Source organism: Apostichopus japonicus, chromosome 12 (genome assembly GCF_037975245.1).
Source record: "Apostichopus japonicus isolate 1M-3 chromosome 12, ASM3797524v1, whole genome shotgun sequence".
Classification (NCBI taxonomy): Eukaryota; Metazoa; Echinodermata; class Holothuroidea; order Aspidochirotida; family Stichopodidae; genus Apostichopus; species Apostichopus japonicus.
The window spans coordinates 13,506,257-13,532,245 of record NC_092572.1 but is presented as its reverse complement, the minus strand read 5'-3'; the positions used below and the strand labels follow the sequence as shown (position 1 = coordinate 13,532,245).

General features: G+C 34.3%; 1 protein-coding gene and 1 long non-coding RNA gene across 2 annotated transcripts; both read right to left on the bottom strand.

Annotated features, from left to right (window-relative positions):
• Window positions 1-8,563: 8,563 nt before the first annotated feature.
• On the bottom strand, window positions 8,564-12,207 carry LOC139977716 (uncharacterized). The gene is made up of 2 exons (XR_011796647.1): window positions 12,122-12,207; window positions 8,564-9,565 (listed from the first exon to the last, which is right to left on the bottom strand). It is a non-coding gene; the product is annotated as an uncharacterized lncRNA (long non-coding RNA).
• Window positions 12,208-15,685: 3,478 nt separating this feature from the next.
• On the bottom strand, window positions 15,686-23,577 carry LOC139976850 (uncharacterized). Its single transcript, XM_071985680.1, has 11 exons — window positions 23,288-23,577; window positions 22,504-22,620; window positions 21,888-21,915; window positions 20,548-20,591; window positions 20,108-20,275; window positions 19,563-19,673; window positions 18,024-18,198; window positions 17,427-17,546; window positions 16,943-17,054; window positions 16,253-16,349; window positions 15,686-15,770 (listed from the first exon to the last, which is right to left on the bottom strand). Exons 1-8 carry the CDS (start codon window positions 23,523-23,525, stop codon window positions 17,507-17,509), a joined length of 921 nt encoding a protein of 306 aa, XP_071841781.1. The 5' UTR covers window positions 23,526-23,577; the 3' UTR covers window positions 15,686-15,770; window positions 16,253-16,349; window positions 16,943-17,054; window positions 17,427-17,506.
• Window positions 23,578-25,989: the final 2,412 nt, after the last annotated feature.

The window sequence follows — 25,989 nt, the reverse complement described above, 5'->3', positions numbered from 1 at the left end:
CTTACATTCTCAGAGCGTAGCTGGGGTCAAAAAGCAACACCCCTGGAAGCTTTATCATTTGGTTACAGTTGTTTATCCCTCGTGGATACTCTAAAACACAAAAATATTGTAGTTCTCTGGAATGTATTCGAAGCGCTAGTGGGAATCATGGACTTCAGCTTCAGAGTTTGCAGGTATCTTTAACTTCCAATAAGTGACTTTAAAGTCAAGAAATAACCTGATTTATAAGAGAAATTAAAATTTTAGAGGGATTGAATTGCAAAGTTACACTAGAAGCTGTTGCATTTTCTCAGTCTATTATTTTCCAAGTTTTGGAAAGTGCAGACGTTAGGAAGAAACATAGATAGTGGTTTTGTTTCTTCGTTTTTCAATTTTCTTTATTTATATAACTTGCATGTGTGTACATTACTGAATTCAATTCTGAAACCGACTGTTGACCGAGTTTTGATATGTGTCACACACACCACTAGAAGCCCCCGAGAACCTTTGAACATGCTTGACGCAGTATGTTATTTTAGGGGATACCATGATTTCAAGAATGCAATATGTTTGCTAGATTTCTCGTTGATGCGTTGAGTGACTAATTGGTGTTGTTGCTGTAAAATTGTGATTTTTCGTTTGATACATACATAATCATAAAGAGACATTCACCACAAAAGGAACATTTGCACAACTGGTCTATAAAGCATTAAAAGTGAGATTTATAGTGATATATGCTTATGCCGGGGAGCGATTTTTTTCTCAAACTGGTTTGCAATTGTGTGTAAATCAGCATCTAAACCTTCACTTCGTATGTCTGCATCCATCGTTGCAACAAATATAAACCCGAAAGTTTTTCGTATCTTTGGAATTGGTTAAAACATATTTATCACACTAGTTTGTTATGATTGTATGATCTACTATCGATGTTTAATCGAAGTTTTATGTGAATGTATTAATCGATAACATTGCACAGTGAAATTTTCGTACAGGGTGCATCAAACATGTGCTGTGGGCCTATATGCATTATAACTGTGTACACAGGGAAGTGACGGAAATGTATAATACTGCAGACTATACTGCGTTGCGTATATTCATTCAAAATTCGCAAACTTACGTCGTGAATTTGATTTTAACGTACATATTCCACGAAACGAATACTGATTTCAATAGAACGGCTCACGAGTCTTAAATAACGTAAACACGAACCCAATGGATATAAGTAAGGTCAACATGTGATCCAAGCATTAAAAGCTAAGTTAGGGCGATTGAAGGGAACCCCCGTTACTAGATGTAAGTGTGTATTCCAGTGTATGCCTTCGAACTTCCAAGCCATGGTCATTATTGGTGCTGACCCATGAACAATCTGATTGGCTGAAAACTCTGTAATCGTAAACCTGTTTGGGAAAACAAAAATCACTGCCGGAGCGCGATTTTTTTTCCTGAACCTTTCGGGCAGTGTACGTGGAGTTTAGCCAATCAGAGCGAGGCTGTGTTGATGACGTACTACTCAGTTAAGATTGTCAGTCGGGTAAATGCGTCGCTTCAATAACATAAGGTGGAAAACGAAAGATCGCGAATTCCATTGCAGGGCCTACGCCTAGGGTTCAGCACTGCATAGCCATCCATCAGTCCTAGCCCTATTGCCTTATAATATACTTTAGTACAACACGCCTACAGCTTGTACTTTGCTAGGTTTGCATAAATCATGAAATGAGGTAGGCTCAGTAGCCTAGTAATAGTATTAGTAATAGCTACCGTGGCCTCTAGTCTAGCTAGATCATAAAATTTCCTAACGCTGTAGGCCTACTGACACTGTGTACAAACATTGCTGTGTACTTGTGTGTAAACTGTAAGTACGTAACATACTACTGTACCAGTACTACCGTATACTGAGTACAGTGTCATGTCAATCTGAAGACATTGTAAATTTGTACATCAGACAGCGATCACACATTGCCGTTTTTTAACAAAGAAACCGATGCAATCGTCACGTAAGTTGTGCACAATGATTCAGTATAATGTCATTATTGCAAGGCCTACACACCTTAATACTTTCTGCTGTAGTACAACAATTATGTTGACTTATCGAATGTGATTTCCCCACTTCATCATTTGGTAAGCACGCCGCCATCTTTACTGTAGTACGTCATCAGCACAGCCTTGCTCTATGGGATATAAACTCAAACTTAAATGTGTTATTAAATTTGGTATAAAAGTATAAGCCAGTATGTATCAAGAAAACGTTATGTACATATTCATTGCAACACAAATGTAACCTCCACAACAAGGAATTGGTTTATGTTAAGTATAATTATTCATTTGGCAACAATAGGACACGTTAAACACCCAGTCTGAAACATATTAATTTTTCTGTGACCATAACTAGCTTAATAATTTTGGTTAATGTTCTGTTGACTGTCTGTCTTTCTGCCAGGTTCCTAATCTTTTTATAGATATTTACGTTAGGTTCTTCGTGTATTCCAAAAATTCTTAAACAATTCCGTCTGGAATATTGTTCCGTCATTCAACTTTCATGAAATGTTTCGTTTTGTTTTCTCATTTTCTTTGATATATCTGTACTTAAGTTTGTGATCTTATCGTCATCTTCGATTGTAAACCTATCACTTAAAGTAAGCGATGAAAGCGATATGACTCACTTACAGTAATTGATAGGAGAATAGCTTGGGCTGTAGGTTGCGGACTTGGCCGGATTCGGGTATCGGTAGTTATTATAACTGCACCAGATTTCCAAGAGATAATATTTTGACGGAAATTGGGAATATCGTGTAAGACTTAGTACAAAATGTCTTGCGTTCCTCCTTACGAAGTTCACATACTAATGTATCACACATTACTGTAGGAAAATTGACCCAGGCACTCTCAGTTGTGAGACCAATATACGCATTACGTATAATATGCACTTGGCACTGCAACAACCAAAATTAATCGCCTTGTGTGTTAATCTACAGAAAACATTCTGCACTTGAAAGCGCCGATATTTGAAACTCGGTATATCTCATTTATTTGAACAAATTCCAGAGAAAACAATTACTTTCCTTATATACAGAGTGACTATAGTAGCATAATTGTTAATTAAAGTCATATCCTTTGAAATGACGGAAACTAATAGGTATTGTCTGGTCTATTGTAATGCTGTCCAAAGTGGGACTTTTACTTCAATTAATTTTCTTGAAGAAAAAAAAAACCATGCTAACTACAGCCACAACGTGGACCAGTTGAATGAAAAATAAAATGGTGAATACAAAAAATCTTTAACTACATACGAGTTAAGCCATTTTCTAGTGAGAAGAATATATTAAACTTCCCGTCTGAGCAACACGTTACGAGATCGACTGTATAAGAGTTCATTTCAACGTTCAGTTTTGTAATATCTTTTCATTCCGAGTACCATCTACTGTGCACAATAAACATTGTTCGTTTGATTAACATTTCTCGTTGTACTTCCTGGGAACTCAACGGTGTCATTATATTAAAAAAAAAACTACTTTCCATCTTACTTTGTTGGGAGTGTGGTGGTTAACGCCGGTGCCTTTCAATCATAAGGTCCCGTGTTCGAGTCACTCCAAGATTAATGTATGTCGTCCAGTTACAGAGTTGTTGACAATTGACAATTTATAATCATGGACGTTAAATATGAATCTGAGAGACTGACTTTGGTCAGCTTGCGGCTTTGATAATCCAATGATGGCTTCTTTGCGAGATCCTGCTAAAACACATACATACATACTATGACTAACACATTGAATGCGTTTCTCTGTTCCTTAAGGAGATGGAACATTTAAACAATATATCAAAGAACGTGTATGTGGGTACACGCATTTGTCCCCAGTCTCTACTTCATATAAACAGTTAAAGATCACAATCAGTTCCATTCGACGCACTGACATTTGAAAAACCGTCGTCTTTGAAATAAAACGTAATTTTTCATTGAAATTTCGTGCTAGTATTACAAATTTTATTACTTCTGAGAATTAGATAACGCCGAGCTATAAAATCAAGTAGCCTATCGAGTATCATATTTAATATAGTGATTTATTTTTCTTTGTAATTCTTTTTTTTTTTGGTCTTTACAGGCCTTTGCTTCCCCCGTACAACCTTCCCACATCTGGCCACGTCACTGCCGTTCCATTCGTATCGAAGGGAAAATGCAAATATTTGCCAAGAAACCAACAAGGAATGCCAATGTATGTCTAGAGTGGTATTTCTGATGCACCATATATACATTACAAGACATCGCCTACATTAACACTAGTTAAATTGACTGACAAACCTTACATAGAAAAAGGACCTTATGGATCATGCGAGAAGTACTTAACACACTGATGTTTGGGATGGGGTTTTAAATCGGTGCCACCATTTATTAAGTGGATGTTAAAATAAAACTGAAACTGGTATGCACGCCGGTATTAAACCCTCACATTAGATCAAAGTACACTTAGCTGTTTTTAAAGTGTTATCTATTGATAAGATGTATGCACATATACCCTGCGTAGAGGGTCAATATCACTCCAGCTAATTTAGGGACAAAGTATAATTAGGTGCCATTAACGCATTATAGATAATATGCATGTGAACTTCATTTGTATTTAAATTACGACGTTGTCACAGATAAGTGAATTACATCGTCCACGATCAGTGTCATATCGACGAATTTCAGTTTTTTGTTTGATTTCAAATGTACAGTCGGAGGAAACATATTCTTTGCGCTTGAAAATAGTTCACAGTTGACTCCTCGTAAGAGATTCATCAACTTCAAATGAGCAAAAAAGCATCCGATCTTACTTTTTTAAAACATCAACAAAGGTCTTACTGTTGATGAAAATAAAACTATCCAGAGGAACACTTGGACGATCTCTAGACTGCCAAGAATGTTGCTAGATGATGCAGTGATCATTTTGTTAACATTGGACAGGATCTGGCTACCAATTATCAAACCAGTAACTCCTGCTTCATAAGTTAACCAATTCGTCCATTTCAAAATCAATGTTTATTTCTTTAAGCAAATGCACTGAAATTTCTCTCATTTCTGATAAATTTAAAACAAGTTCAGTGTTTTGTCAGTTAAATTAAATCTTTGTCGTGTTACATCTAGTGGCCCTACTGTCCGTGGTGGTGATGGTGATTCTATAACCCAAAGACACACTGTTTTCTCTCAGCAGATGACATACACAATTTACAAATTATAAAGTTGATATAAAACAGAGGAATAATTCATCCACTGTCTTGGGATGATGACAACAGGCCATAAAATCCACGAATAAATCGAAACGATATCGATATTTTAATACATCGTATTGTATATGTTGGTGTGCATCCATGGTTATATCATACACACATAGAGGTAAACATTGTAACTTTAGTTTGTGACTGAGAGACTAAACGTGACGTCACCTCTTATCACGTCACCTCAAATTGTGACAATATCCTCCATTCTTATTATACAACAGTTTGCTGGAAACTATTAAATCACACCTGAGTATGAAGGATTTTGTAATTAAATATTTCTATGGATGCTTTTCAAGGATAGATGGCGTGCTTCATCATATTTCCAGGGCTATACGACACAGCTGCCTCTATAGACGCAGCTCTTACGATTTACGGACCTTGTAGCAAACAGTAACTCAAAGCTGACATAGTGTCAGCAGGTAGTGTTTAGAAGCTGACTATGGTAATAAAATACCTTTCAGCAAAAGTTCCAAAGTCCCATACATACATCGAATCTTCATCCGCCAGTACCATTTGCTTTTACCTACAATGGTCAATAAACCCGGTAGCCGTTTGAGAAGACAAAGAAGAAGAAGGTTTCACTTCGTTTATTATGAATTTTCCGTAGCGAAAGCAAAAACGAGAGCATGGTAACAGGAAAGAGAAAAAAATAGAAACTGGCAACAAGTTAATTATTGAAACCACCACTATACCGTGCGTTGTAATCAGCATATATAAGTGTAACAACTTTTTTTCAACAACATTTACTACTTTGAATTCGAAACAAGGAAGTTATATATCAAGGTCACTCAAAAGAGTACGAATAACGTCAAACGCATGGCTTTTTGACACAAGTAAATTGGTTCTTAGGTTCTTGCAGCTTCATACCTTTGATATGCGTGTTATACTTTAGGTAAGCATAACCTATGACCTGGATAGATACAGCTATATATATATATATATATATATATATATATATATATATATATATGTATACATATACATATACAATGCTACGATAATGGGCATTTTGGGCCATATTTGGGGGCGTCTGGCGGGCCCTTAGCAGTAGAAAATTTGTCTGGCATAGGCCATTCAGTACTTTGTGGAATTCATGCATTAAGTTGATATTGGTTTCAAGTGGTACCTCGTTCGTTTGATCAAATGCATTTTTATGGGCCCTTTTGGGGCGTCTGGTGGGCCCTTTGTAGTAGACAATTTGTCTGGTATGATGATTTCCATAGTCTGTAAGATCAACCCGAACATTCCAAACCGATTTTGAGTGGTACCTTGCATATTTAATCTGGGTCAATGCTACACTAACGGGCATTTGGGCCATATTTGGGGGCGTCTGGCGGGCCCTTAGCAGCAGAAAATTGGTCTGGCATAGGCCATTCAGTACTTTGTGGCATTCAAGCATTAAGTTGACATTGGTTTCAAGTGGTACCTTGTTCGTTTGATCAAATGCATTTTTATGGGCCCTTTTGGGGCGTCTGGCGGGCCCTTTGTAGCAGACAATTTGTCTGGCATATGATTTCCATAGTCTGTAAGATCAACCCGAACATTCCAAACCGGTTTTGAGTGGTACCTTGCATATTTAATCTGGGTCAATGCTACGCTAATGGGCATTTGGGCCATATTTGGGGGCGTCTGGCGGGCCCTCAGCAGCAGAAAATTTGTCTGGCATAGGCCATTCAGTACTTTGTGGCATTCATGCATTAAGTTGACATTGGTTTCAAGTGGTGCCTCGTTCGTTTGATCAGATGCATTTTTTTAGGGGCCCTTCTTGGGCGTCTGGCGGGCCCTTTGCAGCAGAAAATTTGTCTGGCATGGGCCATTCAGTACTATGTGGCATTCATGCATTACGTTGACATTGGTTTCAAGTGGTACCTCGTTCGTTTGATCAGATGCATTTTTGGGCCCCCTTTAACCGGCCCCAGGGGCCACATGCAGCAGAGCGACCACGGCAGACATCCATTTTTGGATATACTGGGTTTTTCCACAAATGTTCCAATACTCAGATATTGGTACCTCGTTCGTTTGATCAAAGTGCACTGGGCTGCCGGGCTATAACCTACCTATCTTAGTGTTGAAGCCTATATTAATATATACTTAAATGCAGACGAGTGTGCTAGCTTTGATATCGCCATCAGACTTTTATGAAGTAAATGTAAACTATAAACTGAAACTATCATGTACTTCAATATCAAACACAACTCCTAAGGGACAAAGTGCAACCCTTAAACTATATTCATACGTATTTTATGTATTTATGAACGCTATATTTCACACGCGCACTTGTAATATAACGGTGATAAAACAGAACTAGTATGTCCGGTTTTGTAAACATCTTTGTTATGAAGTGAAGTACCTTACAGTACTTAGATTGTACACATTTACAATGTCAAAAGCTAACCTGCAGTTTACAATACCGTGTTCCCTTTGCCTGTCTTGCCTTGTATGATACATGCTATTAATGCCTGCCTATGTGACGGGAAAAGGAGTGAAACCTTTTAAAAAGATATGTAGCCATAGCCACTTCATAGATGCAATACATCTGAATAAAAACCTGAACGAAGCAATAACGCAATACAGCTATTAAGCATACAATGGTACGTTGAAAGTAAGAGTCTTTTGGGGTTATTGAAAATAGATATACTCATTTCTGCGTGAATGATGTGTGTGTGATGCTGTCTTGTCTTGTAAAAGTAAGAATAATAAGACATATTAGTACTGTGTACACAGTTATTATACCATTCTCTGCTGTTAGTGTAATTAGTTGACAGAAAAGAGACGGTTACCTTATTGGTAACAATTTCGCAAATAACTGAATTTCATTTATAATAATGAAATGAAATGTTGAAAGTATATTATCGTATTGAGTATTGTTTTTTAATTGAAATTTATTCGAGATTAACGATATCACAAACAACTCAAATTTAGGGTAAATTGCAAAATGCTGTAAAGTCTGTTTCATCATAAGCTCTTACAATAGATGATGAGAATACAATAATGGAATAACATGATACAAGGGTATATATATATATAACTGAGTAACTGAGGCAACTTAATAGTCTTGTCAATGATCTTCCTGAGGAAGAGAACAGACGTATTCAGTGTGGTTTGACCTTTAATTATTATTGAGTTAGTCAAATAAGAAACTTTATTAAATCAAGATTAATGATAAAATCGTTATCACAAATAGCTCAAATTTAGGGTGAATTGCAAAATGTTGTAAAATCTGATTCATTGTAAGTTCTTACAATAGATGGTTGAATCAATGAAAACTAATGAATAATGGAAAAATGGATACAATGGTTATTTTAAACTGAATAACTGAGGCAAACTAATAGTCTCGTCGATGATATTCCTGAGGAAGAGAACAGATGTATTCAGTGTTGTTTGACGTTTAATTATTATTGGTTAGTCAATTGAGAAACTTCATTAAATCTAGATTAATGGTTAAATCGTAATCACAAATACCTCAAATTTAGGGTAAATTGCAAAATGTTGTAAAGTCTGCTTCATTGTAAGTTTTTAAAATATATGATTAGATCAATAAAATATCTATATATAACTGAAAATCTGAGGCAAATTTGAGGCAAATAGCTCCGTCAATGAAGAAGAGAACAAATGTAGTCATTGTGGTTTGGCCTTTAATTATTATTGGGTTTGTCAAATAAGATAATTTGTTAAATATATATCTTGTAAAGTAGGAAGTTAGAAATTGAAAGATAAGGTAATCAAGAACCATTTTTTTCCTCACAATATGCATTTACAAGAAGTAAAGCAAATATTGTTCTCCAATTGTTTATCGACATTGTCACCAGTCCACTCATTCTTTTAAAGACTAGATTTTAATAAGTTTTGAGATTGTAAAGCACACAAATTACTTGTTAAAATTAATTGAAGTAATGTAAATGTTACCGTCTGATCAAATGATCTACATTGACCAATCTCGCATTGGGCAATAGACATGTTGGTGGTAATTTATCACTAACAAACTTTGTCATCAAATGCAACAGAGGCAGAGAATTAAAATATGAACATAAACTTCTATGATTTATTCAAACCAGAATGGACTGACTTTATACTTTGAATGAAGCATCGATGAAGTTTACAGATGTTACTACAGACTTTCATGCTGACGAAATGAGCTTAAGGTACTTTCATAGCGGCTAATTCTTTGAGTAAACTGCAATGTACGCTTCATAACATGACTGTGCATTTGTTTCTATTTCTAAATGTTTCTTGCACATCATCACATATTAATGAAACATATATCACCACAGCTTAACTACGATATTTCCAAGGTTGAGTAGTAGTCCGATGCTTTACATCTAAGAACTTGTTCTTCCTGCATAATGAAAAAGAAAGGAGATCTAACATTAGTTGACAGTTTTGTTGAGAAATTCTGGATGTTTCAGTAAGTCGAGCATTTCTCAGAAAATCATGACATTAAGTGATTACATGCAGGATACAATTCTGAATTGACTTACTTGGGTAACATTTTCTAAGAGCGTTGATATTGTCCCAAAAATTGTTTGGAATGTTGGTCGGTGATCTATTGATGTATTCCAACACAATGTCATTATGCTAAAGCAGCCTCGCATGATAAATACAGCAACACCTGAACTTGACTTTTCATATTTTCTGGAAGTTGCTTTCTATTATTTATTAACATATATGACTTCCGGGCTTCTTGGTATTGAGACATCAACATATCACGCAGGGTTCCATAAGTTATGTATCCATAGTATACCGATGGAAGTGTACACAAGCATATCAAATGTAAAAAAAAAAAACTACAAACGGGTGTGAAAAGCAGACCCAGCAGTGAAAAGCAGGATGTGAAAAGTAGACTTATCAGGAAACGTGATAAATTATATTATGTATCTTTCCCACTTGAAATGTTAACTTTGATATAACAATTGGACATTACATTGGAAATTACAAAGATCACTTGGTACTAAACTTCTTATGTGCATGTGAATGAACACTTTGAACGTAGTAAGAAATATGTTACTTTTCGTTTAAGTTAGGTTAATTTGTAATTTTAGTTTTAACTACAAAAACATCAAACACATACAAAGTATCTAGGGTAAAAGAGTTGATACATTTCACAAGATACACTGATTGCAGAGTTACATCAATAATGAAAGAAATCATGGTTTAGTCTCTATAAGCGTCTGAATGTTTGATGAGTACCATTTTCCACCGACACTAGGAGACGAGCCACTAAAAGGTGATGTCTTCTCAACTTCTTTAAGCTCAATGCTAGTTGGCGGAATTCGTTTGCATCTGCACGGGTACTTCCTAATGCAACAGAACGTCAGCCACGACTACACTGTGTGTATATGTATCAATTCCGGTCCAACATGTAATGCCCACAAACATCAGTTTGGAGAGAATAAAAAATACTGTGAAATCAATGTACCCATTTAACCTCTGACCTTGAGGTTTCTTGACGTAGCCTTAGTTACTCTAATTAGCGAAAGCAGTTTGAAGACACATGGGTTGACATTCTCACTGTTGAATTGCTCATATGGGTTGAGCAGGCTCCCTCACTAGGTTACCAATAAATTTTTGATTATAAAGTATTTTTCTTTACTTTTCAGGACAAAACCAAACTATCCAATATAAATCATTTCAAGCTGCCGAAACAATCCATCACGCAACGAGTTGACATGAATTCAACTTTAATCCTTATGAATTAGCGAACGAATTAGCAAACCAATAGTTTGATGTAACCGATTTGATTCTCATGCACTGAATGAAAGAAGAGTATTTGAAGAGCTACACAATACAATACGTTGTTTTCCTTAATGTAAAGTGTAAACAACATTGACATCAATCCAAACGGATTCCGTCAGGGCAACCCGTTATTCTTTAATTATGTCACACCATGGAGCTATTACATCTGTTAATAGCTCCGTGCTCCATGGTCACCACCAAAACGGATTTGTTGTAGTGTGTCGTGTTCAGTATGCCATTCTACTTTAAATGTTGCTTAAGCCAAACAGTTGTACATTAAGTTTGTTATCTCTACGTCCAAGTGAAGACTTGTAAAGATTCACCCTGTTCAATTTTGGCATCTACTCGGTCTTCCTTTGTCAGTACTATATTTAAAAGATTGTTTACAGTAAAATATTTCTATGCTAAGACAACTGACGAACGAAGAACCAACGCTCTTCATTAAAGAAAGGGCTTTTATCTGTCCTACCGAAAACGTAGAACCAGTCGGCTTTTATTTCAACTGATATCAGTTCACTCGTAGGATCACGTTGAAGGAATTATTCAGAGCGCCCACCCGATGAACATGCAAATTCGACCTGCAGACCAAACGATCCGGAGTCAAAACAGAAGATGATTTTGTTCGCCTACCAATGGGGCTAGCAACCGCACGGACAATTAATATAAGCTATGATCTCGTACTCACATCGTTGCCTTCTTCACGGAAAATTGCTACTACGTTACTAAATTCAGTGTGACTTTAGGAAACACATAAACAAAGAAGATTTTGCCTACATAAATGACAAACCAGTGATCAAAATGAGGGTAACCAGAATGCAGAATGCATTGTAGTTTCGATGATGTAGCCAATGAGGCTTTCACTAATTTGAAATATGGTAAAGTGAAGCATATATGAGATATTACATAAATTCATATTGACACCAAGTTGATCTAAAATGACTACTCTACTAATTGACAGACTTCCTGCATGTACTCAATTTGATATATATCAATACCAAATTTAATATCCCTAGAAGTTTCGCTTTTTTGAGCAGTACATTGTGTAAACAACATTTAGAAAAAAATGACCAAGAGACCGTCCCATTTTGAGATAATGTGTTCACAAATTAAGCCTTGCTGTTTGAAATATGTGTACCAACGGGAATGTAGAGCAACTTACTGGCTGAACATCAGTGAAGCAGCTTACTGATTCATTAGCTGAGTTGTAACCCTTACTATCATTGTTTCCACTTCTGAAGAAGTTGGTATTAGGGAAAAGTCCATAGTTTGTGTTTCTTCTGTGAAGGTCAAAACAATTAAAACTGTTAATTTTCTCCCTTTCCAAAGTTGCCAGTTACGTGTTTAGAGACTGCAAAATAGAATTTTTAATCATCTTTAAATGTCTTTCTTAAATTACCCTTGCCATATTTATGTAAAAACCACTATTTTTTTCTGTTTATTGATCATAACTACCATTGTTAAACCATTGTGGTATCGATGGGAGGAACACCATGACATTTCATCACACAATGTTGTCCATGGACAGGTGCACAGAGAAATAGACTGATGTAAGGTTTCCACCGACAATGTTATTCGTATTTCCCAGTTAATGATGGAAATATTGCCCTGGGGCGAGCGTGTCACAGACTGGGGGTGTCCTAAAACCTATAACCACCGTGGAATACATGTATTAAAGTTGTATAACATGTTTAAAGGCTTTCTTCAAAACAATCATCAAGCTTCCGGATTTAATATATGTATATGTAGCCACATTTGCATGTAGAACTATTAAAGGACAGGTCCCAACTGTTGTCGAAAATTTCCTTGTTCACAACCGTGCCATTCGCAATTACAACTCACGGCACATACAATTTCTACGCCCTAATCGCGTTTGCAACAATGTAGGAAAATATAGCATTCGTCATTGTGCAAGCATCACATGGGAATTCTTTGCTGATTAATATCAGGTCACAGCCTTCCCCAAATTCATTTTAAATGCAAAATAAGAGAGTTTACTTCAACTTATACTGAGATTTAGGTTCCTCTTCTTTCTCTTCCTTTTTTCTTGTCTTCTCTTTTTCTTAGTTCTTTTTTAAAAGAAATCGCGTTATTTTTTGATGTACTCTATTTACAGGAAGTGTATCTCTAGATAACCACTCTGATAGTGTGCATTCACCTAAGCATCGCCACACGTATTTATTTAATTTGGAGGCTGAGAATGTATTAGAGTAATTAGTGTATTGCTATAAGTGGCTGGTTCATAGAACCATGTGGGTACCGTCAGTTTGAATTGACGTTAAGGAGAGTTATTACAAAGGACATTGTTAATGCGGTTATCTGAGGATTGTGGAGCACTGCTCTTCCCCTGGGTCGCGTTTTCTTATCTGCAATGGTATTGCTCTGATGTTAATTATATTCTAAGTCTTCTTGATGTGATCAATTAAATGATCTAGTGTTTTAGCTGTCTTGTGTCAAATGCTCTACGTAAGGACATTATGGTGATACTCCAAGGGTACTGTATATCTAACATTGCATGTTAAGAACTGATGGTGTTTCGTAATATCATTATTCTTAGTTACAGTTGAAATTTGCATGGATTAACGCTATACAGCTATGTGATATATGTTCAGAAGTTGCCATTATTATATGTGTATAGAGATAAAGGTATCATTCCCTATTGTCATTCTATTTTACTGTTTCTATATTTGTATGCTCTCCGTTGCAGGGCCTGTTCTTTTATTGTTGTATTGTTTGAACTCAAGTGCACTTTAAAATAAAAACCTTTTTCGAGCCCCGTAATAACGAAAATGATTCGAAAGTAGAAAGTTAGACATCAACATCACTTCTTAATTGCCACTGCAGTTAAAAAACGCGTGTATTAAGTAACCGACATGGTGCTTGGCGGGTACAGCTGATCACCAATTCCTCACAGTTTCATACAAAGTGCGTCCAAATCACGTTCCTTGTCTCATTTTAGTGTTGCACGATTGGATAAGTGAATGAATAACGGACACATTATAAACCAAACTGAACAGTATATCAGTGATAATAAGTGACCCTAAAATATTTTCGATTCAAAGACGAGTTGCTAAATGAATAAAAATGCATCGTAGAATACGTGGGAAATACCACCATTCTTCTCCAAATTGATTGCCTTCGAGTATCAGTATTGGTCGTTTATTTGACTAATCCACCTACTGTACTCCTCATCATTAAAAGGCCTAGTCCATTTCAATTTGAACTCAAGTGCACCTTAACAAAAACACTTCTCGAGCCCAGTATAAACGTAAATGATTCGAAAGTAGGAAGTTAAACATGGAGAGTACTTTATAAGTACCACTCCAATTTATGAAAAAGGAAATCACTCAAAAGTAAAGAATTAGAAATAAACGAGAAAAAAACAACCCGAAAACTTTATGTTCGTGAAACTAGCAACGTTTATTAAAAAAGACACGGTGGAACTAAAGAGTAATCCCTTCTAGCCATGATTACAAACGACTTAATGTGTCATTACAATGGATACGTTTAATTTAATATTTAAAAAAAGCCAACAAGGATGTAAACGTTCAAAAGTAGAGTTTTATTTCTACATCAGTGAGGAAACGTTAACGTTAAATTCTTTGATTAAATGGAACCTTACAAAAATATAAAATATAAAATCACTCAGAAATAAAGAAATAAAACTTAGGGATAACGAGAAAAGAAAAGAAAACTTTCTGTAGTGAAACTAGCAGAGCTTATTGTTTAAAATTCACAGTGGAACTAAAATGTATTCCACTTTTACCATGGTTACAGTTGACTTAAGGTGTCATGTACTAATGGGTAGGTTTAATTAAAAATATTCAACACATGATACAAAGTGACAAAAAAGGATGTCACATTTTCAAAGTAGATTTTTTTTTTATATATATCAGTGACAAAACGTTAGCCCCAAAGGTAACAGGCAATATGAATGTATATATACATATATTTTTTTAATAGGCTATGCAATACATTTTTAACAAATTCGTGAGGTGAACATGATTCCTCACTTGAATATTTATTCCCATTGCAATTCCTGCAGAGTAACATAAAGTAGCTCCTTTTATGGTGCAATAAAAAATCATTTCAATACAAACTTTGTTAAAGCAACTGAATTTGTTTGAGCACTTAAAGTAGGAATAATATTTTGACTCTATCTCATTACATCATAAAGGTATACAACATAATATGTAAACCTTTAAATGATGCTCGACCAACAAAATGTGTCCACTATCCTATATGCAATTGTACTAGAATAAATGTATGGGTGCTCTGTGCTCTATGTGAGGTCTTCGATTAATAAACAAGATCTGTGATAGACATGGTGATAGCAGCAAGTTAAATTATATAATGTTGAATCAGCCATTAGATAGAAGAAGTGCATTCAAGCGTATACTGCATTCAGTGTTATTGGTACCACCTGTAGACCATTCACATTCCAGCTAGTCAGGGTTGACGATATCACAGTTTGGAATGTCATGTTTGTCTAATGATCCAACGTCTTCATTTAGTGCACTCTAACGGGAAAAAAGGAAACATTCAAACAGTGTGATAGAAATCGTTATCGATTGATAATATTGAAATTGTGATGTTTCATGATAAATACCATGTGGTCAACTGAAACTTAAAAGTGATATGTCTTTTATCTCTCACTAAAACAAAAGAAGAATATAAAATGAGTTCCAACGTTAAGCTAATTACTTACCACGTCCAAACCTTCAAGTAGAGTTTTCACTTGTTTGTGTAAGGCTTCCATTGTTGGTCGTTGTCCTTTCGAATGACACCAGCACATAAGCATAAGGCTGTATCTTTAGCAATAAGAAACGTGACAAATATTTCATGCATTCTTCTGTTATATTTAAGTAGTTCTTCATAGTCATTAATTGCAGATGCACTAGTTCTCTGGGCAAAATTGTCTCCGGGAGGGTGAATAAACCACGCATCCTTAATGACATATCAGTTAATTTTATTAACTTGGTGTTTATAACTGTCAGCGCCAAAAAAATGTGCAAAATCTGTTTCTGTTTCCATACTTGTTTTTTTCATTTTCTTTGCGACGTTATTTTTTATTTCAACTTGAACTGAGGCAATAGGTGTACTGCAATATCACACGTTATTTTAGCTGCTTAAAACTTAATAGAGTATTGTTATCTGATATTCAACTAATTTAGGGTGGATTCATTTTATCTCAATATAATTTTACTTTTACAAGAAAACGGCAATGCGCCATGTGTCATTTGAATAAACATACCAATATGAACAAGCTCAGAAAGAGTTCAGATATACTTACAAAGCTCCTGGACAACATACGGGCTGTGTAAGGATAATTGTTTGCCTTATCTTTTCCTCTAGCTGGCTTTTCATGAGACCTGCGCACGGAACTTCCGCTAGGTAAGAGAATTTGTTCGACACAGTTTACTTTATTGTCATACTACCGGAACAAACTCATATAATTAGCCATCGATTGCACCACAAACAGGGTCGAATCTACTGCTGTGGGATGTGAATCCGTCTTTTTCAACCTTACAAAACTTCAAAGTGGTTTTAACAAAAATTTGCGTAAAGACCTAAATACGAATCAAATTTGTAGTATATATAAAATATAGCTCAACTACAGAATGCAGCATTTGGTGTCAAACACTTTAGCATTCATTAACATTTAACATTAACATTAACATAAACATTAACATTTCCCTACACCCACCGACCCAAGAGTGGGCTTCAAAGACCTCAGAGCTACACCCCGACATTCTTAAAATCCTGGACAGGGCTCTGACCGGAGCTGTCGACAGTGTAGTATGTCTTACATGCGACTACTACAAATCTCGGCAAAAATGAAAAACTGTACAACTTAAGTACTACCTTATTGAAGAATAAGAGATCGTGTTAAAGGTAATTTACAACTCTACTAGAAACTGAACAATTCTTATTCGTGGTTTTCTGTGATTGTTAGAAACCTCAGTTGTTTACTGACAATTACCTATGGAGAATGTCTCCCACAAAAAAACACCAAAGTTCCAAACGTCACTTTCAATGGAATATTCTTTCATAAAGACAGCTTCAGGAGACAACCACATTATTGGCGGGAACTTCTGTAATGCGATAGAAGATAAACATTGGATTTGATTCGACATTTGCAAGAAGAAAACATACATTGTGTTGTGCATATTAAAAGTAAAGTAACACAAAGATAGAGATAATCATTTGAACAATCGGTTTTTACACTTGTGACGTTGATCATCTATATATAGCTAACAGTAAGTGGGACGAAAATGAAAGTTAAATGTTTATAAAAGATCCTTAACTATTATAGTAGTTAATAAAATACTCTTAATAACTTGATTATTATAACCTTTATCACATTAATCTGTAAACTGACATGACAGAAGTATATCTTTCAATGAACGACATACAAGTATGACTATTGAAATTAAATACTTCAACAGTCTATGAAAAATGAATACCTTTTCCATTTGTCTCTTCGCGTTTACCAAAGCCATGTCTTCGGGACATATATCATAAATTTTGCACCTACATTCCTCCGTTAGTAAAACTTTTCTCGTTGACAGAACAGGGTGGCAATACTGGAAATTAATGAATTAGTCAATGAATGAGTGAATCATTCATTCCGTTATTCACATATTCATTCACTCCGTTCATCCATCCATTCATTCCGATACTTAAGTTTGTTCGATTAATATACCAGTTCAGGTTATGATCCATGAGAACACTAAGAAACTTTGCAACATTAACTTGTTCTATATAAACATTGATTGAAGTGTCCAGATCAGTATTAAAACTGCGACTGGAAAATAACGAGCAACTTGTTTTGATCACATTGAGAGATAACTTGTTTAATGCAAACCATACATTAAGTTTTTGGAGTTCATTACTTATAATTCATACAAGGGCAACACAAAGAACAGTAGTAAAGAGCAAAATGGCTTGTTTTATTTTCTTAGAGTAAAAATACACATGTAATATACATCCTAACACTTGCTCCTGGCGATGACCGAGAACAATCATTCCTTTGGTACTATTTATCTAAGACACTATGTTACCTTCTTCGAAGCCAGGAAACGCATGGCGCATGCAACATCATATGATAATGATATGAGTCCCTCAATTTGATGATGTACTGTTGTACTGATGTGGGACTTCTTGTCTTTTCGTACCGCATCAGCAACAAGTCTCGTAATGTCCCAAATTCCATGAACATGTAAGCTATGGAAGGAACTGATGTACAAAAAACAAGGAGTAACATATTCACGAATAAAGAGCATGCCAAGTGTAATATATTCACTTTGTACAAACAGGTAAATTGTTAATGATCATTACTTTAGAACAAAATTATATCCCATTCGAGCGATCTTAATGTTGGTTAATATACACAAGATACACAGAAACATTGTAACTGGCTACGCTGTGTGTGTAGGTAACGTGTTTTTTAGGGTATAAAAAATCCATTCACATCATTCGCTTTTTCAAACGAAAATTCAAATGAAATTTCATTGCGTTCAGTAGACGGCAACGATGTAGAAACAATGTAAGCTCATCTCTTAGTTGTTTTTCTGTTGTTTGTATATAGTTATTTTACTTTGAATTTCTGTCTGTATGGTAAAGAAATAAAACCTTTCCAGTTTACGTTGTCTCTTTGTATTAAACAGAATAAAAGAGTTCAAAAAGTGTTGTGATTCATTATAATAATATGTGTCTTGAGTGAAACGAGATTCCTTTTATTAGTTTTTAGCCAGTGACCTATTATTTTCATTAACATATTCTCCATTGAGAAAAGCCGACGAACATTACAATTACCGCTAGGAAGTTGTAGAAATTCACTCGTACAAATACAAGTAACTGAGCATTATATTTATGTTACATGGATGAGATGTCGCACACTGTTTACATTCACGAAGTAACAAAATCCGCAGTAAATCCAATCAAGAAGTATGTTATCACCTAACATGTTGATGGTCTTAGTACGAAATAGTGCGATCAAACCAATCCACCCCCCCCCCAAAAAAAAAAAAAATCATATGAAATTGAATAATACTAATGATTTGAAAATAGGGTACTTGCTCCAATTGTACTGTTCCAAATGGTACCTAATCTCACTAAACCATCCATTCAGAGGTTGTTACTACTGTGTCAGCCGATTCACACAGAAATTACAGTAACTTGTTTAAATCTTAAAAGTGTGAACCACAGTAAATACTGGATTGTGCTGACAAATCTGATACATCGGTGATCTGTGTAATTAGGATTAAAGTAAGAACTGAAGATATGTGTTATCTCAACAAATGTCAACAACTGGAAATGTTGGAATTACACATATCCTCAGTTCTTACTGTAGTTATTACAGTAGAACATTGTTCTCTATCTGTATCGGGTGTATGTGTTGTCGACATGTCCCAAATCCCCTAAAATAGCTCGTTTACCTGTTTTCATTCAGTTTCCTGTACCAGCTTATTAAACATCACACATTACCTATTTGAATAATGAAAATAGGTTGATTGCAATGTTCTAAACAAAAGACTAATCTTGTTGCTTTGAAACAAAATGAAGAGATCCAATTTTGGATGTGCAGACACAAAACTCACCGATATCCAGTGACACTGACAGAAGATCCACAATGAAAGCATTTTTTCTTAACGTTTTTAATCGCTTAGCTAACTTGCGAAACTCTTCAGCTTCTGTGATGGTACTATTAGCTTTAATAAAAAAAAAGAGAGAGTTCTTTTTCTAATTTCAGTTATATATTTAAGGTGTATAATAAGATCCTGTTACCAACGTGTTGAAGAAGAACTGGTTATATCAGTACTGCCTTAGTAGAAAATAGGTATATAGTATCCACATATGGCTAGCTAAATACATATTGACACAGTGATGTTCACAACAGTCAATGCTTTCTAACACAATAATGGTTACCACATACAAAATCGATTTCTTATAATTCAGTGGAAAGAATAACTTAAAGAAGAAAGGTCAAATTAATTGCATGAGATTACTATAAACTTAATATAGTGCACTATAGATTATATCAAAGTACACGACTTTAAAAACTGAACGTAGATAGAACATTTTACTTTGGGATAATACATTAGTTATCTGGCAAGTACTTAAAACTTTCTGATATAATGCTTACCAGTAAGAGTTTTCACAATGCAGTGTTTTTCCTCGTTGATGACATTAGTAAACGAGCACTTCCAATATTCAAATTTTTCACCGACTTTTAGACACGTGCCTTTGGATATTTGAGAAATTGAATTAGAGATACCATCGTCCTCCACGGTGTCGATGTTTTCTCTTTCTTCTGTTTATGTCAAAAACATCAATGTAAGTTAGAGACAATAAGATTGGAACATAAATTCCGGGATGAACGATATCTTTAACTAACATGTAAAAATCAAACAAAGGTTCACGTTGATCAGAATTTGGAGTCTGATTATGGTTCAAATTTTCTATGTACATAATTATGAGTTAGTACAATGATTGTAAACACATTCAATGTCGGTATGTTTACGCTACATTCCATCCGTTCCCACACATTATCAGTAACCTTACAACACGGGAAATCGAACTCACCATTTGTGGATGGTTTTGAATATACAACTGTTACACTGTCTTTCCTGTTTAACCGGGAAGAAATGTACAATATGATGTTTTCAGCAACATGATAAACTTATTAGGCTGATAATATAAAACATAGACTGATAGGTTACGGTGTTTACTAGTATATACATGTGTCTAACATATTCCTATTAATTTGTGATATCCGATATTAACAAATTGCATTATATTGTTAGGATTACTGTTCATTTATGTAAAGAAAGATTTCACTTCGTTCTGTAATATATAGAGATAAACTATATATATATATATATATATATATATATATATATATATATATATATATATATATATATATATATATATATATATATATATATATATATATATATATATACATATATATATATATTTATATATATATATAAATTTATATATATATTTATATATATATATACATATATATATATATATATATTTATTTATATATATATATATATATATATATATATATATATATATATATATATATATATATATATATATAGATACAGATTCAATGCACCATTTTAACACTTGGGCTATAGATATATATATATATATATATATATATATATATATATATATATTTATATATATATATATATACATATATATATATATATATATATATATATACATATATATATATATATATATATATATATATATATATATATATTTATATATATATTTATATATATATATATATATATATACATATATATATATATACATATATATATATATATATATATATTTATATATATATATACATATATATACATATATATATATATATATATATATATATATATATATATATACATATATATACATATATATATATATATATATATATATATATATAGCCCAAGTGTTAAAATGGTGCATTGAATCTGACAAATTACACATAATTACCACTTCGTATAAGCAAGCCAAGCCGTAAATAACAAATGAACGTATAGAAAGTGATATGACGCATATAAAAAAGTAATAAATATCAACACACCAGTAAAAAATACCACTTCAATACCGGTTTCATTCTTTTTGGACTCATCAGCCGAAGGTAGTCATTGTAACCAGGACCTTGTGTCACACACCACAAGTCCGTACCACTTGACCACATTTATTCTAATGGTGTGTGCATGTGTATATACTAGCTTTGTATAACTGTCAACGGTAATAGTGTGTAATTTGCCAGATCCACAGAACCAGTGTGGACTCTGTACAGTTATAACACTCGGGTAATACGCCCTATTAGTTGCTTTTCAGAATAGAGGTAAACATAATATTTTTTTTATGAAAAACCATACCGCTCACTACGTGCGACTCTATTGATATCTGAAAAGTAAAGGAAAATTACTACTGTTAAGTTTTTACTTATGTTATGTGTTTGATCTTGATTGCGATCGCGTTATTTCATATGCTTAATAGGCCAAATATATAATGTTAGTAGTGATAACTGCTGCTTGGCATAAATAACGTAGGCGGCATTGTTTGTAGCTGTGTACGTTATGTCAACTTTACTTCTGTCTCACCGTAACACGCCCCCCCCCCAATGCTTAGAAAAAGTGACTTTAACTTACATAAGACTATCAACCACCCCACCCCGCCACCCCTCTCTCCTCCATTACCTTCTCCTCCACGTGAATTAAATAATTAAACAGTTTACCACGATAAATGGTTAGGAATTTGGTCAGGAAACAGCATAAAGTGGTAATGATGACCACTTTTTTACTGTTCGTCTTGATAATGTAGACAAAAGTGTTAAAATGGGATAGTAGCTAAACTATCATGTGTGGTATGAGATCATTTAAATTAGAGCGTCGGGAGTCCGATCTTACAAACGTTATGTTAAAACTGTTAAGCTATAGTGCACAGTCATAAATTAACCTTCATAATTGATCAATACAAAACTGTGCTACTTACTTGTGACCCTACAAATAGCTCCAGTATATTTCTTTTTACAAATTAAACAACTCACGCCAATCCCTGTGAGAACCAAGCTTATTATTGTAAACATGACAAACACAGCAAGGGGGGAACCTGCGAAGAGGAAGGTAGAGTTCTCGAAAAAAACCTTTCTAGTATATTCTTAAAAGACGTTTAGTATAACAAAGGTTCCGGTTGCATAACAACTTGGATATTTCTCTTTTTCTAGTTCATTTCTTCATTGATGTCGATGAGAAGTTAACATTGTCGAGACAGTAATAGGCGATATTCAACTCTTTTGCTCAGCTTTGCTTATTTCATGAAAGTTAAGCATCAAACGTCAAAATAAAACATCAATTACATCATTATATGATTGGTTATTAACATAAATAGAACTGTTCTTAGTGTACAACCACAATTGCATTGTAGAAATAAGAACGGTAGACTAGGCTAACAGTCGTGCATTGTTAAGAAATATACTGTTTTGAATTTATCTGTGTATTGACAAAGTTGACCCGAATTCAATGTGTTGTACTAATGATTCTCAAATGTTGTAGCCGGAAATATTTTGGTACTTACAACCATGTATCGTGACCAGGAGACAAACAATGATCTGTGTAACGCAGACATATCCGCCACTTTTAATTGTGAATAAGATGGAGTGTGTATCCTCGTCTCTCAAATCAGCGTGTCATTGATTATTAAGAATAATCAAATAATCAGAGTTATCAGACTGATAAATGATTACTTGAATGTTATGAATTAAACCAAATTGACCTACCTAGCTCTTCATCGTTTCGAGAGCAGTTGAATGACGTTGTGACCTGAGTGATATTCGGTCCAGACACTTTGCAATTAACAACGTCAGTTTCCTTCAGGGTATCGAATGTCTGCGTCCATGCAACTGTTTGATTCGAAATCTCATAAAATGTTTTACTTGAAATGTCATTGTTGTTCACCGTCCACTTCATCGTCACTGGCTGTAAAACTTCATTTGCAATGCATTCCAGTTTCTTCATTATTTCTGAGCAAAATGATCCGGCTGACTGCGTTGAAATCGAAAGCGTAGGATGACCTTCAGTGAAACAAAATGTGTATATTACATGATATTAGATTGAGCTTGTAACATGTCTAGTAAGGTATCAATTTGGATTTAGAGATTCGAATCTTTTGGCCTGACAACAATATTATCATTTTTTTGTTATAGGGTAAAGATTTGTTATTACACTAGTGTAATTACACTAGCTAAGGAGTGTTAGTTCATTGGTTAACGCCGATGCCTTCCAATCATAAGGTCCCCGGTTCGAGTCACTCCAAGATTAATGTATGTCGCCCAGTTACAGAGTTGTTGACAATTGACAATTCATAATCATGGACGTTAAATGTGAACATAAGAGACTGACTTCGGTCAGCTTGCAGCTTTGATAAGCCAATGAGGCTCCTTCGAGAGTTCCTGCTTGCAGGAGGATCTAAAATGCATAATACATACTACTACTTAAGAAACATTCATTTAAACATGTTACGTTCTATCGATACCTACCTATAATTATCAGTATAAACGTCACGGTATTTCCATTCTGACTTTTACATTGGTACGTCTCGTTTGCGTTGTTGAAGGTAACATTCGGGATGTATAGAGAAGAAAGGGTAGGGTGGCACACATCCCGCAAAATATTATCATCAACCAATCGATGTTCCTTAAGAAAAATCTTTTCATCGTGCCGTCTCCAAATTACATCGCTGGACGCTGAAATATCCATGGGACACACCAGGCACAATCCATTGTCGTTAGGTACTCGGCAAGGTACCAAAGAAACCTCGGTAGACGTCGTATTCCATAAACATTTTTTAAATGTGTTTGGGACGCCTGTGTGGTAATTATATATATAAAAATATTTTAGAAATGGAATTGCAAATGTCTACATTAATGTACTGTCATGTATTCGTTCACATAGACATAAGAAAAACTATACAAACCTGAAAAAGCTTGGCTGACAGCCATTAATAATATCACACGTTCTAAATACATAATATCCGCGTTTATCAGTCAGGTGTGTAATAGTGATATTGCAGGCCTATCAATGTAAAGACACAAGATTCAGATACATTTAAAGGAAAGCTACGGAGTTTGTAAGGTGACATCCTGAGTGCATGTCAACGACCATTGATCAAGACACTAACAACTTTAGTTTTGATGTATCAATATATGATGGTTACATACTTAAACGATCTTTCATCTAGATATTTAAGTACATAAATAACTTAATGACTAGATATTGGCTATATCTTAATGCGTAATGTCTAAAGATCTTGCATCTCGATAATAAAGTATGCCTAGATAATAAGATAGTAATAGGATCTCATATCTAAAGTTCTAATTGTCTTAATACTGGGATATTTAGGCTTGTTTACTAATATATTGCACCTGCATGTATATTTTGTAATGGTACAACCGTTACTATTAAGAACCTGACATGAATATATTATATATACATATAAATATATATATATATATATTTATATATATATATATATATATATATATATATCTAATATATATATATATATATCACTTTCTACAGATTAATTTTTATTTACGGCTTGTCTTGCTTATAAGAAGTGGTAATTATATGTAAATTGTCAGATTCCATGCACCATTAAAACACTCGGGCTATATATATATATATATATATATATATATATATATATATATATATATATATATATATATATATATATATATATATATATATATATACTTCTCTCAGTAAGTCTTATGCCACCTGAAAAGCTCCGTATTGCGGCAGATCATGCGACTTCTGCAAATACAAATTAATATCAGTTTCGTGTCATGGATTAAGCAAAAGGTCAATCTATTGAATTGTATTCATATTCTTAATCACCCGGAGTAATTTATTACATGCTACTTTACAGCATATTTAAATCCACAATATCTGTTCATAAACTCATTTATCTTGATAAAGTTATCTTAATTTTTCAGAGATGAAGATGCTTTGACTCCATTGAGTAGACACTAGCTGCCACCTGATAATTTCCCTTAATCATGCGTGGGGGAAGTAAGAAAAGTGTGAGATGGATTTCTGTATTAGATAGACTTTTAATCAGTAATTCCGATTTGTTCGTACCTGTACATATTTTGTTGTATAATACGTTATGCCTATGAATCAAATATTTTACACAACCATTTTGCATTCTCTGTACTTAAACGGAAATGTAGTGTCTGGCTCCTAACTTTTTCAACATGGAGTAATTCACAATGAAAGGTCTGTCTAGTTCGAACGCGAGGGCGGCTTATCTTTGAGAAAAAAGGTCTTTATTTGATAGAACCTATGTGTGGTATATCAACATTGGGTTTGAATATAGAGGATGCTACCTTAAAAGGATATTTCATGTGCAATTGTTGTGAAAACATGTTCAATATCGGTAAAGTTACATTCAATTCGTTCGTGTAGCGTTTACGAG

Excerpts from the sequence above, each read along its gene's own strand:
- LOC139976850 (XM_071985680.1), bottom strand. The coding sequence starts at position 23,525 with ATGAAGAAACTGGAATGCATTGCAAATGAAGTTTTACAGCCAGTGACG. Across the intron at positions 18,199-19,562 it reads GTCAGTGTCACTGGATATCG|TTCCTTCCATAGCTTACATG; the intron begins GTGAGTTTTGTG and ends TTTGTACATCAG. Across the intron at positions 17,547-18,023 it reads GTTTCCTGGCTTCGAAGAAG|TATTGCCACCCTGTTCTGTC; the intron begins GTAACATAGTGT and ends ATTAATTTCCAG.